A 16,758-nucleotide genomic window follows, 5' to 3' on the forward strand; every position below is an offset into this window, starting at 1 on the left:
ACAGAAAGGCCTGTGGCTGAACCTTTCTACAGGAAGAGTTAATGTGTGTGTGTGTGTGTGTGTACACCAGGGAAAGGGTTAATATTATGTTTAGCCCTTTCTTTCTGAGCTAACGCTTCCTGTTATGCACCAGCGAGTAGATGAGGCTCTGTTTTTCCGGCTCCATTACTGTGTACCTCTCACCCTCACCAAGAGGAGACAGCATCTCAGTGTCTGCATCACATCCTTAATACCAGGCATACAGCTCTGTCTGTCTTTGGAAAAGGAAAATGGAATGGATATACCTGGCTAGTGTTGCTTAGTAGGATCAAAAGCTTTTAAATCAGGGTTTTCCTCTGTAGAGAATTCAAAGGTCACCTTCTTTGTTGATTTGCATGTGGCCTCGGTGTGGGCAAAGTTATGCACTCATCAACTGTAAACATCAGCCATCATTTAATAGGTGAAGTAGATTGTTCTTTTACTTCAGACGACATGTACAGCTATTTGGTGGTCATGATCACAGGCTCGTCTTTTGGTCTGCAACTCCAGTACTTTCCTTTCTAAATGCTAAATTGCATTGTAACCCCTTTTCCAGTTTCCAGATATGGATCATAAAAATTTGATTCATTCGGTCTTCTTCAGTAAACTTTTTATCTTGGTTCGGGGTTGTGGTGAAGCCGGAGCTGGGGCACACACATACTCACACACTTATTCACACCTAGGGGAAATTTAGTTGTTGCCAGTCCACCTACTAGCAGGTTGTTTTTTTTGGGGGGGGGGAAACCACGCAGACAATGTAGCTGCGAGGTGACAACGTGAGCCACTGTGTCACTGCGTCATCCAATCATAAAAAGTCCATAATAAAAATACATAAATTATATTCTAAAAGTAATAAAAGGCTTGTGAAACGTGTGCTTTGTTAGTTTGCCACCTTTGTCTCATTTTGATTGAGGATAAACTTCACAAATGAAATCCTTTATAAGAGTGATTCTGGTATACACACTTTCTTAATCTCCACCATTTTATAGATTTGGCGTGCCTTTATGGCTTGTATCGTATCTCCATGTTACCTGACGTAGTGGAAAACCTCACACCTTTTGTATTTTTTAAGGGACAAAGCCTTGAGATGTGGATTTACTTGGCTCAGGTGGATCAGGTGTGTTGGAACAGTTCCTGTGAGTTAGTTCCTGTTATCAATTACTTTAACAGTTATGAGCAGTTGTTCCTTCACTAGTTTCTTTTTTTTTTTTTCTCTTTTGAAGTTAATAAGACAAAAACACATGGCTTGTCATGTTACTGTGAAACCAGAAATCTCAAACTCTTTTGTCCTGAAGACTTTCCTGTGGTGGAAAACCTACTGACTGTGATAAAACCCTGACATTGGAGACTCCTTCCTTAAATGTTACATAAACATCTGCTTATAGAAAACTTGAGAATATTAACAATATGTTTTTCTTTGTTAAATAACATGTTTTTAATCTGTTTTTCATTAAACTTAGATTGCATGGGGCATCCGCCATACAAGTTCCTGTAAATGAGTCGAATACGATAATGTATTAGAATGAGCACATTAATATACACCTGTGATTTGATTTGCATCTGGAACGTTTGTCAGAGCTGCTGTTGTAGAAAAATTACTCAACAATTTCAGATAAGAGAATTGAACTTCACTGTGGTAAAGATTTTAGCTGTTCAGTGTTATGATTCCCATGATGTGCTCAGAAATCACAAACCTGAGATCAAATCCTCATTTTGCTCAGCTCTATCAGGGCCTTGTATGTGGACCTGCCTCACACCGAACAGTAGAGTTGCTGTTAATTATCAGTGCTAGTTGTATGTAAACAAACCTTTGAACCCTGTTTTATTGCCAAAAGCTTTTATCAGAATCTAGCCTTTTTCATATTATATATTTATATTATATACTATATTCATATTATAATCCTATATTTCCTTGGATATCTTTGGATGGCAGTACAAACCTTTACACTCAGTTACTTGCAAATAAGAATTTTTAAAATGCGAAAACTAAAATTAGACACAAAATGAATTCCTGTACCACCACAGAGTGCAAAGTAACGGGGATCTTTAAATGCACCAGCATCAATTTAAGAATAAATCTATTTTTAGTGTTAAGCAGTTAAATTTACGTAAGCTCACCAAAATCGCAGTTTTGTGTTTAATTAATTAAGGAGGCCAAATGTTGTACACATGAATCCATTCTGATTAATCTGTCTGCCCTGTGTGTACTGTAGCTGGATCTATAAACATAAAGCAAGCAGCATACTTTTTTTTTTTTTAAATCACTAATGACTGAGTTATGCTGTTGCATTTAATTTGGATTTATGAACAAATAAGCTGTATTTGTCTTCTTATTTGTTCACGCTCCATTAAACCGTCCATCTTTCAGTCTATCATCAGCATCTGCATCACTCAGGATAGCTGAAGAGGTGCTGATGCCCCATTTCCTGTAGATGACAGTCTTGGCCTTTCTGCTTGTACTTTGCGATCTAGATGTCTGCAATTTATCACTGCAGCCCATTAGACCACATTATGCCCCGTTATTGCTTCTGCGCTGGGTCATAGGTTGCGGTGATGTCATTGCGTTCACATGGTTTCCTCATTCGGTTCGCACTAATAGACTTGATTATTGATTTCCCATCTCTTTCTCTCTCTTTCTGTCTTTGTTGCTTCCTTTCTTTGTCTCGCTCTCCCTCTGTCCAGGTGTGGCCATGGGTGACGAGGCGGTGCGTCAGACGCGCAGTCAGAAGCGGGCTTTAGAGCGGGAGGCTCTGCCAGTGGACTTGGATGCGAAGAAGGTGAAGCTGGACGGTGGAGACAGGGATGATCGGCCCGTGCTGCGTCCCAGGCCCGAGGCCTCGGCACGCAGCTCCAATATCCTGAGCACCGGCGAGGTGAAGGCCACCATTAAAGTGGAGCTGCAGACCAGAGACGAGCCTGTGGACATGAGCACCACCAAAGGGTGAGAGCAAGACCAGCTAAGCACTGAAATCAAAGCTCATGTGCTAATTCCTGGCTCACAACCAACTCAAGTCACCTCATAGTACAATATAGAACCCAAAGTGTGGGTTCAACAGAGATACACCAGAGGGATTTGTGATTTTTTTTTTAAAAAATTATTAATGGTTTGAAATCATAACCCACCCCCTATCAAAGCTGTTATATTTATTATTGTGTTTTTACAATTATTATCTCGTTTGACTGGTCACTCAAATTCAGTGGATTTAATCCTAAACTCTGTAACTTAAAAACTAGAAGCCTATGAATAATGTCAACTTGGACTTTGTGTTGTGTCAGAGGAAAGTTCAGGAATGAAAAGCTCTATGGCGTCAATAAATAGACAATAAATTACTATTGTACAGATTTAAATAATGAGGCTGATATTTGAATGGTTTATGGATTAGGATTATGTTCATTAAAATAAATCTGTCCTGAGGAGCTCAGTGGAATTTACCTGAGCTACACAGCATGCTTCGGAGGTTCTGTGTGTGTGTTTTTTTTTTTTTTTTTTTTTTTTTTTTTTTTTTTTTTTTTTTTTTTCCTCTTTCTCCCTTTTATAGACAACATAATTTGTATAGAGAGTTTGATGAGATTTTTTTTATTTTGGTGTTTAAGAAAATAGAAGTCTTGGCCTTTCTGCATGTACTTTGCGATCTAGGCTTCAGGACTCGCGGGCTTTATGTTTCAAACACAAGAGTTTGTTTATCACATGCATCTTCTCTGTAGTTATCAGAGCAGTGTTATCAGAGTCTCCTAATGATTCACTGATAAAGTCTCTCATTCCCCCTACTGTGCCGTTCATTTTATGAAGAATTTCCTTGGTAAGAGGGCTTGTGTTCACGCTTAACCCCTTCCTGTCTAATTGCTAATAATTTCCAGAACGAAGTGTAAAAAGGGAATTTATTCACTCATTCGTGCTCAGTGACTGCATCATCAAGTAAGGAATAAAACATGAGGGCATGCTGTTATAGGAAAATAATCAACAATGTATTGGTGTGATGCAGCCCAACTAGACACAGTTACAGTTACCACCCAACTGTTTACATTGTTTTACATCCCAACTAATGTTTTATTCTATACGATCTGCCAGCGACTGTATATTTTTTTTCTATTTATTAAGGAACATTCTTTTTATAGTTTATTTAATGTTGTGCGCCATCCTTGATACAAGATGGTTCTTGTTATCACTTACTTTACAGCAGCTATAAACAAGCATTCACTCTTTAGCCTAACACTGGAGACTCCTTCCATAAATGTTAATTAAACGTCTCCTTAGACAAAACTTCACCATGGCAACGATTATAGGTTTTTCTTTGTTGAGAATTCAACAGTGCTGTGGTATAGGTCATCATAAAGTCTCTCTCTAGTTTTCTGCGTTTCAATATGAACTGAAATTAGGACTGCATTTTTCTGAGAAACTGTTTTACATTTTATGTGCATAATATTGTTTTTTGTGCATAATATATAAATGTGAATGTTTTATATGTTTTTCTTTAATTGCCATCTCTATACACTTCAAATAACAACTCATCCTTTGTAGACATTGCAGACGTAAAAGTTTTCATTTCATTCACTACTTTTTTGCTAGTTTTTGGACAGTGACACAATTTTCGTAATTATGCCTCTGTACACCACCACAATGGATTTGAAATGAAGCAATCAAGATGCAATTGAAGTGTAGACTTTCAACTTTAGTTCAAGGGGTTAAAAAAAATATTGCATTAATTGTTTAGGAATTACAGCCATTTTTTTCTTTACAGAGTCCCTCCAATTTCACAGGCTCAAAAGAAATTGGATAAATGAATAATAAGCAGTTTCATGGCCAGGTGTGGCATGTTTCTTCATTATTTAATGAAAGTTAAGGAGATAAAAGGTCTGGAGTTGATTCGAAACATTGAAAATGCATTTGGTAGCTGTTCATGGGAACTCTCACTATGCAGTCCAAAGAGGTGTCGATGCGAATGAAAGAAGCCATCATTAGGCTGAAAAAACTTTAGGAACAGCCAAATCAACAATTTGGTACATTCTTAAAAAGAAGGAATGCACTGGCAAGTTCAGCAACACCAAAATGCTTGGAAGACCACAGAAGACAGCTAAAGTGGATGATTGCAGAATTCTTTGCTTGTTGAAGAAAAACAACTTCACAACATCTATCCAAATCAAGAACACTCTCGAAGAGGCAGGGGTGTCACTGTCAAAGTCTACAATAAAGAGTCTTCTTCGTGAATATAAATAAAGATGGTTTACCTCAAGATGCAAACCATTGGTAACACTAAATAACAAAGTCCACACTAGACTTAAAAAAAAAGAAATTAAAAAAACCTCTACAAAAAAGCCTGCCCAGTTCTGCTGCAAGATTAACTTTAACCGGAATGATGGGAAGAGAAGAGTATGGAGAAGGAAAGGAAGGGCTCATGATCCAAAGCATACCACATCAACTGTCAAACATGTGGAGGCAGTATTATGGCATGGGCATGTATGGCTGCCAATGGAACTGGGTCACTGGTGTTTATTGATGATGTGGCTGCTGACAGAAGTAGCAGGATAATTTCTGAAGTGTATAGAGCTATACTTTCTGCTCAGATTCAGTCAAATGCTACAAAACTGATAGGACAGTGCTTCATAGTCCATATGGGTAATGACCCAAAATGTACTGCAAAAGCAACCCAAGCGCTTGGAAATGGAATGTTCTTAAATGGCTGAGTCAGTCATCTGACCTCAACCCAACTGAACATGCTTTTCACTTACTGAAGATAAAACCAAAGGCTGAAAGACCTACAAACAAGAAGCAACTGAAGCCAGCTGCAGTAAAGGCCTGGGAAAGCATCTCAAGGGAGGAAACTCAGCATTTGGTGAGGTCCATGGGTTCCAGATTTCAGGCAGTCATTGACTGCAAAGGATTTGCGTCCAAATAATCCTAATATTTATGATTGTTAGTTTGTCCTATTTCTTTTGAGCCTGTGAAAATGGAGGGACTATATAAAAAATGGCTGTAATTCTTTAAAGGTTAATGCAATATTTTTGTTAAACCCCTTGAATTAAAGCTGACAGTCGACACATTGATTGCTTCATTTCAAATCCATTGTGGTGGTGTACAGAGACAAAATCTCCAAAATTGTGACCGGCCAAATACTTATGGACCTGACTGTATTGGTATACATATCATGGATCATAGAAATGTCTTGAAGTATTGTGATGTGATGTGTTTTGTTTTTTTTTAAAAAGATATGAAGAAACATGAGCAGATTTTTTTATGATTTTGTTTTCAGGGCCATTAGCTGAGTGCATATTTGTGAATGTTGAGTGTAGAGGGATATTACCCTGGGATATTTAGCTTTGTTTCACTTTCTTAGTGTCATTGGTAAAAATGATGCCTGACTCTGGATGGTCCTTTAAAGAAAGGCCTCTAGCAGTGCAAGAATTTTTAGATTAGACTGAGTAGTAAGCCTACTAATATTTCTTTATCTCCTAATCCTATGTTAGGTGTGATCTATTAATACTTATGGAGAGTGAGCAAAGTGATAGTTTGACACAGGAAGTGTGTGTATGTGTGTGTGTGTGTGAGTGAGAGAGTGTGTGAGAGAGAGTGCATGTGTGCGCGTGCGCGTGTGTGTGGCAGAAGTTTGCGAGGCGGCAGCTCCATTTTCTCCGGCACCTGAACCCTACTGCACTTCACAAAATGAAGGCCATGTGTCACAAACCGGTTCCAGCCGGCTGGTTGCCATGGTTTCCACTTTGGAAGGAGCAGGGCGGGAGGAGGGGGAGGGTCACATGACGCAATGAGGCAAACTGCTGTCGGTCACATGACTTGTTTAGTAGAGTGATTAATGTACAGGAAGTGGGTGCCTGTAGGAAGAGGAGCATCTCTGAGGCAAAGAACAAGAACGATGCTTTTTTACACCAGTGCTGGTGCCGTGCCCTCTCCTCCCAAACGTAACCAGATCGCTCCACAGCTCTCAGTGTGCACTTGAAAAACTTTAATAAACAGTTTCATCAAGTTTTTCCAGGTGCCTGGTCATAAATATGCAGGCATCTCTGTGCCTCTCCCAAGAGCAAGAAAGTGTGCGGCCTACACAGGAAATGTGACCACACTCACGACATGCACAGTCAGAGTTAGTTGCCTATTAAGGAATGAGATGTTCAGTAAAGTGTCATGTTTTGTGTCCATGGCCCACATTTTGTTATAATCCACAGAATCCCACAGATGCTGTGGGCTTCCTCTTGCCAATGATAGCTAATGTCACAATTAAATATTGTTTGATGACAGTCTCTGTTATGAGTCTGTTCTAGGTCTTGACTGTAAGAGTGTGTCTTTTTTAATGGAGTGTGTACAGGTGAATATTTTCTCAGCTTTAACTCAAACCCTTCCTCTATTTCAGCAGCATTGGTAACAGTTTATTTAGAGATTTTTTTGTGAACCCTTGATGTTCCTCCATAACGGCTGTGTTTGTTTTTAAAAGTTTTGGCTCTGCCCTATTTAATAGCTCTTATCACCTGTAAGCAGTTTCGCAATTATACACAGAGATAAAACCACACAGCTCTGTATGCTCGTATTGGAATGCTAAGAAGACCATCAGTCAAGCAAACACTTCTCACTCCTTTTAGAGATCATTGGTTTTTTTTGTATATCATGCTAATTCATTTGCAGATCTGTCTGGCTGAATCATTGTGTTTCATTCATGTTCAACACATCATTTTCATGCAGTGTGAAATGAGCATGAAAACTGACTAATATGTCTGAGTAACATCCGGTAGTAAGGTTCACCACATAAAACTTGACTTTGGGTGACAAGTTTCCAAAATATCTGAAGAGGAGGGTTAAGAAATGTGTGTGTTTGTTTCCCTCTAGTGGAGAAAGGTCATAAAGAGGTGCAGAAGAGTTGAATTTTGGTTTAGTATGCACCAATCTGTTGTATAGAGTTGTACGGGTCTGCCTATATACAGGTGGAAATGATAATTGTCAGAAATCTCTCAAGCGTCACTAGTTCAGTAGGATTAAGGTTAGAGCTCATTTTTGAAGGAAAACTGTTTGAGCATGTAGTGCATTTCCTGCCGTCTTACAATTTTTTTTCTTTTGTAGCGATGTTAAGAAAGAGAAGAGACCTCCATCACCTGACGATGTCATCGTTCTGTCTGATAACGAGCCATCCAGCCCACAGATGAATGGCGGGAGCCATTTCAAAGAGCTTGACACAGATCTGCTCATGGTTAGAATTATTACATGCTATTATACTACTATAGGGTGTCCCAAAAGTCTCCTACATAGAGACTCCAAACATAGGGGACTATTTTGGCAGCAGCACGTCGATTGTGTCTTCATCAGGGGATGTTCGTGGACGTCCACTTCTCGGTTGGCCAACAACTCATCCAGCCTTTTTGAATTTGTTAGCAAGTTTGGCAACAGTGTTGTGTGTGTGTGTGTGTGTGTGTGTGTGTGTGTGTGTATGATGTGCTTGCCATGTTTCCTGTTAAAGTCCATCACAACCTTGTCAGCTTCCCGATCCAGCCATGAGAATGATTCCAATGCGTTCTTTTGTCAAAGGCATTCTTAAAGGCTATCTGAAAAAAATCTATAATATAAATTTAATATGGAAGACATTTTGCTAAAAAGTGTTAATTTCCCCTGTGTATGGAGACTTTGGGACAACCTGTATAGGCTTATTTATTAGATCAGCTGATGGTACACAATACTGTTAGGAATGATGCTGCATCTATTTTTTTTGGGTCATGGTGATGCACAGATCTGCCCAAAATATCCCTCTGTGCTCTGTTTGTGTTTGTGTGTGTGTTTGTGTTTGTGTGTGTGTGTGTGTGTGTGTGTGTGTGTGTGTAGAGGAGCAGTCCTGAAGAGAGAGTTCGCATTATAAAGCAACTGAAGGAGGAGCTGAGGCTAGAAGAGGCCAGACTGGTATTGTTGAAGAAACTTCGACAGAGCCAAATACACAAGGAATCCAATGTACAGAAGGTAACACACAAGTGCATATGCGCGCACACACACACACACACACACACACTCCATACAACAAGATGCCCTTCTTCTGAAACACAGGAAAAAATGTGTACTCTCATGAGCCTCTGTCCGATTCTGTCAGTGCTCTTTAGGCCTTTCTTCACGGCACAAAGTACCAGAACGTTTGGCACCAGAATCTTTCCACTGGACAAAATATAATGTAGGTTTATTGATTTATTTGCTTCTTTCCTCAGCCCTTAGGTTCTGGGTCTGTGGCCACGCCCCCTCCTCTGGTGAGAGGCTCAGTGACCAACAAAGGAAATCAGCCAGTAAGTGTCCAAGTCACCACACACTTTACACCCATGTCCATTTTACTGCAGTTAATTCAAACTGTGCTTTTCCCAAGCCCCAGACAAATCACTTTACTTGTTAAATGTGGTATGAGTTACTGTTGTTTCAACCACATGTCTGTTACACATACTTGTAATGTTCTGATCCTCAGCAGGTTCTGTCCAGCCGGAGCTCAGCGGGTGTCATCCCTCCTCCTCTGGTGCGCGGAGGCCAGGTGTCCAAACATGGCTCGCAAAACTCCCAGATCATCATGCCTCCGCTGGTGAGAGGAGCTCAGGTGAGCCCCCAGTCTGTGCCACAACTTCCAGAACATACATTTCTCATTTCTTTTCCTTCTTTTCCTAATGGCGAGGTGCCTGTGCTGCAGCTGGTGCTCCTTCAGAGAACCAGTAAACCATTTTGGCTCATGAGAGCTTTGAGAGACAAAATGAAAATAAATAGAAAATAGTGAGTCTGAAGGGTTTTATAAGCTGTACTTGTGACATTTCAAAATCCAAAGCCAAATACTTCCACAATGTATAACTGTTCAAAATATTTTCAAAGTTTTTATCTTGCTCTTAATGGCACTCAGATAAATAACTTAAGTTGTTGTCATGACAACTTTGGGGGGCAGTCATGGCCAAATGGATAGAGAGTCGGACTTGCAACCCGAAGGTGAACCTGAGTCTCAGGCAAGGCAGGGATTGTAGGTGGGGGGAGTGAATGACCAGCGCTCTCTCCCACCCTCAATACCACGACTGAGGTGAGACCCTTGAGCAAGGCACCGAACCCCCAAACTGCTCCCCGGGCGCCGCAGCAAAAAAGGCTGCTCACTGCTCCGGGTGTGTGTTCACAGTGTGTGTGTGCACTTGGATGGGTTAAATGCAGAGCACAAATTCCTAGTATGGGTCACCATACTTGGTCACACTTCACTTCACAAATTGATGTCACCTCAGCAAGGTTTCTTGATGCCAGTTCTAAGATCCAGATCAGCAGCTCTCGTTCACTTTGTTCTCCCAGTTTAGGAAAATACATGAAAACCTTTACTAGAGTGTTTTTAATCCGTCCTCATTCTGAGTATAACAATCACTCTCTCTCTCTCTCTCTCTCTCTCTCTCTCAATAGCCGATCTCGGTGACGCCACAGCAGATAGCGAGTCTGCGGCAGCAGCAACAGCAGTACTCCAGCTCAGGCCCTCCGCCCCTGTTGCTAGCCCCTAGAGCCTCTGTGCCCACTGTTCAGGGCCAGAAAATCATCCAGCCCAGCCTCATTCATGTGGCCAATGTGTCTAATGCCAACCTGCTCGTCAACGTCAGTCCGGTAAGTTACTATCCATACATAAACGTGTGTCTCCATTTTCTCTCTCAGATTTTGATTTGTGTTTTTGTTCCCTTCCAAAGCTAATTGGCTTTTTTTGCAATCAGTTTACTTCAGATACTTTACTTTCCACTTTGCAGTTGCTGTGCATTGGAATAAATCAATTGATTTTTGTATCCCTGATGCTGCACCATCCCAAATCTATTGTAATTACTTTGCTTCTTCCACTCACTTTTGCGTCTCCAGTCAACCACCAACCTGAAGACATCCTCCGGGGGCACTCAGAGCAGCGTGGCAAGTGCCAACGAGTCTCCTGCCAGCCGGCAAGCGGCGGCTAAGCTGGCGTTGCGCAAGCAGCTGGAGAAGACTCTGCTGGAGATTCCTCCTCCCAAACCCCCTGCCCCTGAATTCAACTTCCTGCCCTCAGCAGCCAATAATGAGTTCATCTACCTGGTGGGCCTGGAGGAGGTTGTGCAGTGCCTGCTGGACGCCCTGGGGAGAGGTATCCAGTCAGCCATGTCAATAAAACATAATCTGAGATCAGCTATTCCATTCACTTATTGTTCAACAAGGCCTGAAATGCAAATTTTAGGTTTTGAGGTGGTATGTTTGACTGCAACATGAAAACTAGCACTAGAGCCATGAACTGGTGTATATAGTCATTGTTGAACATTTATCACAAACATGCATTACCATATTCATCAGTACGTTCAAGCAGCACTTCTGTAGCACTAAATAAATGACTGACCATTGTCTTTGTTTCTTCTTTCATCCTTTTCTCCTCCTGTCTTGTCCTCTCTCCATACCTCAGGTAAACAGGGAGGTTCTCAGACTTCTGTTTCCACAGAGCCATTCACATGCACTCAGTGTAAGACTGACTTCACCTGCCGCTGGCGTAAGGAGAAGAGTGGTGCCATCATGTGTGAGCAGTGCATGTCCACCAATCAGAAGAAGGCCCTGAAGGCTGAGCACACCAATCGACTGAAGGCAGCCTTCGTCAAGGCCCTGCAGCAGGAGCAGGAGATTGAGCAGAGGATCCTCCAGCAGGCCTCCTCTCCCATCTCGCATTCATCTTCCTCCTCTTCTTCCTCATCCTCGAGCCACGTGGTGAAGTCGGAGCAGCAGGTGATTGTCTCTCAGCAGATCAAGCAGCGCTCTTCTTCCACGCTCCAGCAGCACAGTCGATCTAGCCAGCCAATCAGCCGCCACCATTCTATAGCACAGGTGAGCCTGCCAAAACATCTGTGGTCAAATGTCAAATACTGACTATAAAGCAGTGGGACAAAACTGCAGAGCACACACTGTGACTGACTGTATAACTGGTGGACAGTAGTCAAGGGATTGCAGGATGGAGCTGGAGAATAAGGATGAGGATGTAATAAGTACTGACTGGGACACAGCTGGATAATAGCAAGATGGACATGCCGATACTGATGGTGAAACAACTGGACAATTACAAAGGCAGTGTGTCTATTCAGACTGTAAAACAGCTGGAAAATACTGTGAAACTTGGGGACAATAGCGATGGCAGCATGCCAAAATTGTGTGAGACAGCTGGACAATAATAAAGAGAGCAAGCCAGTACTGACAGTAAAACAGCTGGATAATAGCGAGGGGACAATTCTGACTATACACGAGATGGACTATAATGAAGGGATTTATTGATACTGACTGATGAGCTGGACTTGCTGATACTGACTATACAGCAGCTGAATATCATCAAATTGATGAGTCGATATTGACAATACAATAATGGATATAATGGATAATAACAACATGGGAGTGCCAATATTGATTATACAACAGCTGGATGATAATGAAGAGGATGTGCTGATACAGACTGTAAAACAGCTGTACAATAATGAAAGGGGAACATGCTGATACTGTAAATCTCTGGGACAATAGCAATGGAACTATCCAAATGTTGACTGTAAAACAACTGGACAGTAGTTAAGGGAACCTGCAGACACGGACAGTAAAACAGCTGGATCATAGCAAGGGGAATGTGTCAATACTGACCCAAAAAATGGCACTGCATACCAGTACTGACTGTAAACAGCTGGACACTAGCATTGATGTCTTAATACTGACTGTAAACAGCTGGACACTAGCATTGATGTCTTAATACTGACTGTAAAACAGCTGGACACTAGCATCAGGTGCCAAATTTGACTGAAATCTTTTCCTTTAATCTCACTTATGAAATGAAGGCCAAAATCTAGAAGAGTAGTGTGAATAACAGTGCTGAGAAATGTAAAAACTAAAATAAAGGAAAGTATCGTGTGTGTGTGTGTGTGTGTGTGCGCGTGTGTGCGTTTTCCATTCAGAGTTCTGCTCAGCTGTCCCGCGGTGTTCAGCAGTCAGCAGCGGCCCTACGTGGTGTGTCACACTCCTTCTCTCCAGCCTCTCAGCTCCAGAACGCTGTGGCAGCTGCCGCGCTGGTCAGCAGGCCAGGTAAGCATGCTGTGCTTCAGGGGTCAAAGGTCAACAGCAGAAGTGCCAGCAGCAGGACCTCTAAGACAGTGACCTCCTCCACCTGGAGGAAGCGGAACAACGCAATACCAGGTAGATTCTGAGCCCCCGTGTGGGTCCGTCTGCAAAAAAAAAAAAAAAAAAAGGCACCCCGTCCTCTCCCCGTCTGTGTCCCTTTCCTCTGTTTCTCTCTCACTCCTGCTGACCGCAGCGGCACTCTGCTACAGTCGGGGTTCACGTCCAGGCTGAGGGCAGTTCTGCAGATTTGGGTTTCTCATTTAAATAGATGATGGAAAAGAAGGGTGTTGTGTGTAGAGTAATGTTTCTCAACATGAAATGGATTTGACCTTGATTCTGTCGTTTCCATAATAATCTGGGGTGGAGTGAAGATTTAAAGTGCTTTTTATCCTGACACACACATTAGCATAATCCTCTGTCCGTTTCTCTCCTTCCTCTGGTGTGGGGTTTAAATGTTGGTGTTTCTTCTCAACTCTGTAGAACCCTTTCACAATGAGATACAGTTTATCTGAGGCACATGGTGTGTGTGTGTGTGTGTGTGTGTGTGTGTGTGTGTGTGTGTGTGTGTGTGTGTGTGTGTGTGTGTGTGTGTGTGTGTGTGTGTGGAGTGTAGCAGCAGTGTAAAAGTACCCATGAACTCAAGCAAGATTTTTAGTGTTATAGCCTCTCTTTGATGATTCTGTCTTTCTCTCTTTGTCTTTTTGTCTCTTTCTTTCTGTCTTTCTTTCTATCTTTTGTCTTTCTGCCTTTCTCTTTGCCTTTCTTTATTTTTTCTTTCTGTCTTTGCATTTCTGTCTTTTTCAGTCTTTTTCTTTTTGTTATTTTAATCTGCCTTTCTGTTTGTATATCTGTCTCTTTCTTTCTTTCTTTGTTTACTTTTAATTAATTACCAGTTTAGTTTAACTCGTTCAGGGGTACTTTAACAAAAAAAAAATTATTTAATTCGTCATGTTATTTTATGTTGTGTTATGCTTGTGCGCATGAATCTGAGTATGTGTACTGACTCTCTCTCTCTGTCTTTCTCTCTGTCTTTCTCTCTGTCTCTCTCTCTGTCTGTTTCTCTTGCTCACTCTTTCTCTCTTTCTCTTTTTCTTTTTCTTTCTTTCTTTCTGCCTGTTGTGTGTTTGCAGGTGTGACTGTGGCCTACGTAAACCCCAGCCTGACTGTGCACAAGTCTTCATCGTCGGCGGTGGAGCGTCAGAGAGAGTACCTGTTAGACATGATCCCCTCCAGATCCATCTCCCAGACTGCAAACACGTGGAAATAACCCGACCACGTGTCCCCTTCAGCCGAGCTTTCCTAATGATCACAAACCTCAGCCCTCTTCGAGAACCTCACCTGGAATCCTGGAACAGCTCTAGGAACGGATCTAGAACCTCCGAGATTAGTGTGGGATTATGGAAGAGCTCTAGAGGCTCCGGAGTCTTGCTTTCAATCGTGGAACATATCTTAAAGAAAACCTTTCGGCTTCTATTGCAGCAGATTTTCCTCAATCACCTGGCTTCTGATTTTTCCCCTTTTTCATGTGTGTCTCTTTAAAAAAATAAAGTTTGATCATTGTGCAAGAACAGTGATGTATATTAAAGCAATAGGCTCTGGATCCACCATCACTCTGACCAGTTACTGAAGACGAATGAATGAATGAAAAAAATTAAACCAAGAAGAAATTTAAAGGTTAAAGGGCTTCCACTTGTGCTTTGCTGCCAGGTTGTAAATGTCAGTAGAGGCTGATATTTGTAAGCCTTAACATGACGGCGTTACCCGAGTACTCGGTACTCATGGAGATGATGTGCTGGGAGTCTGTGTACATCCTGCCTTTTGGATTCAAGACACAAAGTGAGAGGCTGTGTCTGTTCTCAATATGAATCATGGAACTTTCATTTCTTTGGAAGAAAAAAAACAAGTTAATAGGTTTTCCTTAAAAAGAAAAAAAAAAAAAAAAAAAGACTTTAAAAAAAATAAAAAATAAAAAAAATAAAAGGTAAATAAATCTTAAGTTACAACTGAAAGCCAGCAGTGCTACATGAAGAGCCCTTTTTGGCTAAAGGCAGTTTTTTTGATTGTAAGTTATATAGCTAATCGAGTCTGAGCTTGTGTCCGGACTTGTCTCTTTAAAGACATTGTGCTTCAAAAAACTGTTTGGTCTTTTTTTTTTTTTTTTTTCCTCCTTTGCATTTAGTTTTTTAGGTTTAAGTCAGAGTTTAATCATGTCGAGGCTTATTTCAGTCTCAGTAACACATGACCTTGAACAAATGCTTAATGATTTCACTGAGGCAACATGCACTCCCCTTTTTCTTCTCATAAACAAGTCTGAGGGTGATTTTTCATATGTTACTCCCATAAATTTTATTCATGTTTTACGGTTCACAAAATTGAAAAACAAAAAAATATCTTTCATTATAACTGAACAGTCCTTTACAGAAACATGTGTGTGATGGACTGGAGACTTGTGTTTGTGCATTGATGTTTAATTCCAGTCCACTTGATTTGCGTCCTCGTCTTTATGGTTTGTGTCACTGTTTCCCCCCAGCTTGATCTTCACAGTGGTTTCCAGCAGATTAAGGAACAGCACTTCATAATTTTACTGCCCAAACCCTCGATTGTTACAGATTGTGAAACTGGTCTGTATTTATTAGTAAAATAAATCTGTCCCCACAAACATCACTAAGTGGGCAAATGGATTTTAGACAACTTTTCTGTTAGCAGATATGACTTTCTTTTTTTATGTGACTGTTCTACCATCAGCTCACCCTGTTTCTCTTTGTGTTTTAAATCATTGAAGTCTCATATTACACTTTATATATCGTCGTCGTCTTTGCCATTTGTTCGGCACCCTGACACCACAGATACATTTCATCCTCAGTGTGGATGCTGTACCGTTCAGCTGATGGAGGCGTCCTCAGCGTCTCTGCTTGATGATGTCACACCGCTCTGTTTCGGGGGTTTAATAGCAGTGCTAGCTGCCTCCGGTTCTGCCGCACTGTACAAACTCATGTTACGATTTGTTAGGTTTACTTTTGTTTCCCAGTTTGAGAAGTAATAATAAAAGAATTTTAACCCTTACTTATTGTTCTTTATTCTTGTTCTTTTTTTTTTTTGTCTGAAAGTCTCTAGTTTTTTTATTTTAGAGTTTTTTTTCTGCCACCCCTTTAAAATTATTTCTGCATTGTGGGTGGACTTTTAGGGAAATGTGTGGCTGTGCAGCTCTGTTGTGGAGGGCCAGAAAAATGTAAATGCAATACGAAAAGAAGAAAAGAGTGAGAGGTGTTTCATGTGAGCTTTAAGTTGTATCTGATATTGGATTAAAAAAAAAACACCCTTTTTTTCTCTCAATAAAAACTGCACTGTTAAGTTGTCTAGGTTTTATATTTATTTTATAAAATACAAATTTGGGATAAGCTGTTGCTATAGAAGGATATTGGCCTGTAATTCTGGATTGGTATCTGATCCAATTTTTATCTAATGTGGGTGATATTGAATCTCATTTTTACTTTTTTTACAAAGTCAGGAAGATTGTTATTTCCTTTTGTAAGCACAAAATTCACAGAAAGACTAATGATTCATGGGTCGTACTTACAGCAACACCTTTTAAACAGCTTTTTCAATTGTAAAATGGAAAAAGTTGGTATTGTACTGTAATGAGCCTCTGCTGATACTCAGAGCTCTGATATCAT

General features: G+C 40.9%; 1 protein-coding gene across 7 annotated transcripts in view; it reads left to right on the top strand.

Moving 5' to 3' along the window:
• LOC113533360 (transcriptional repressor p66-alpha) overlaps positions 1-16,147 on the top strand; it is a 30,690-nt gene extending 14,543 nt beyond the window's left edge. For 5 of the 7 annotated variants that reach the window (XM_034314739.2, XM_034314736.2, XM_034314740.2 and 2 more), the window contains 10 exons: positions 2,701-2,959; positions 8,078-8,204; positions 8,831-8,962; positions 9,202-9,276; positions 9,450-9,575; positions 10,403-10,597; positions 10,841-11,096; positions 11,406-11,818; positions 12,922-13,159; positions 14,215-16,147. In XM_034314739.2, coding sequence (XP_034170630.1) covers positions 2,709-2,959; positions 8,078-8,204; positions 8,831-8,962; positions 9,202-9,276; positions 9,450-9,575; positions 10,403-10,597; positions 10,841-11,096; positions 11,406-11,818; positions 12,922-13,159; positions 14,215-14,351 — 1,950 coding nt within the window. In that variant the 5' untranslated portion in view covers positions 2,701-2,708 and the 3' untranslated portion in view covers positions 14,352-16,147. Of the gene's footprint in view, positions 1-2,700; positions 2,960-8,077; positions 8,205-8,830; positions 8,963-9,201; positions 9,277-9,449; positions 9,576-10,402; positions 10,598-10,840; positions 11,097-11,405; positions 11,819-12,921; positions 13,160-14,214 lie in introns of those variants that run through there. The other 2 variants (XM_034314742.2, XM_034314741.2) reach the window with 2 other exon arrangements.
• The last annotated feature ends 611 nt before the right edge of the window (positions 16,148-16,758 follow it).

The sequence above is a fragment of the Pangasianodon hypophthalmus genome, chromosome 21, assembly GCF_027358585.1.
Source record: "Pangasianodon hypophthalmus isolate fPanHyp1 chromosome 21, fPanHyp1.pri, whole genome shotgun sequence".
Taxonomy (NCBI): Eukaryota; Metazoa; Chordata; class Actinopteri; order Siluriformes; family Pangasiidae; genus Pangasianodon; species Pangasianodon hypophthalmus.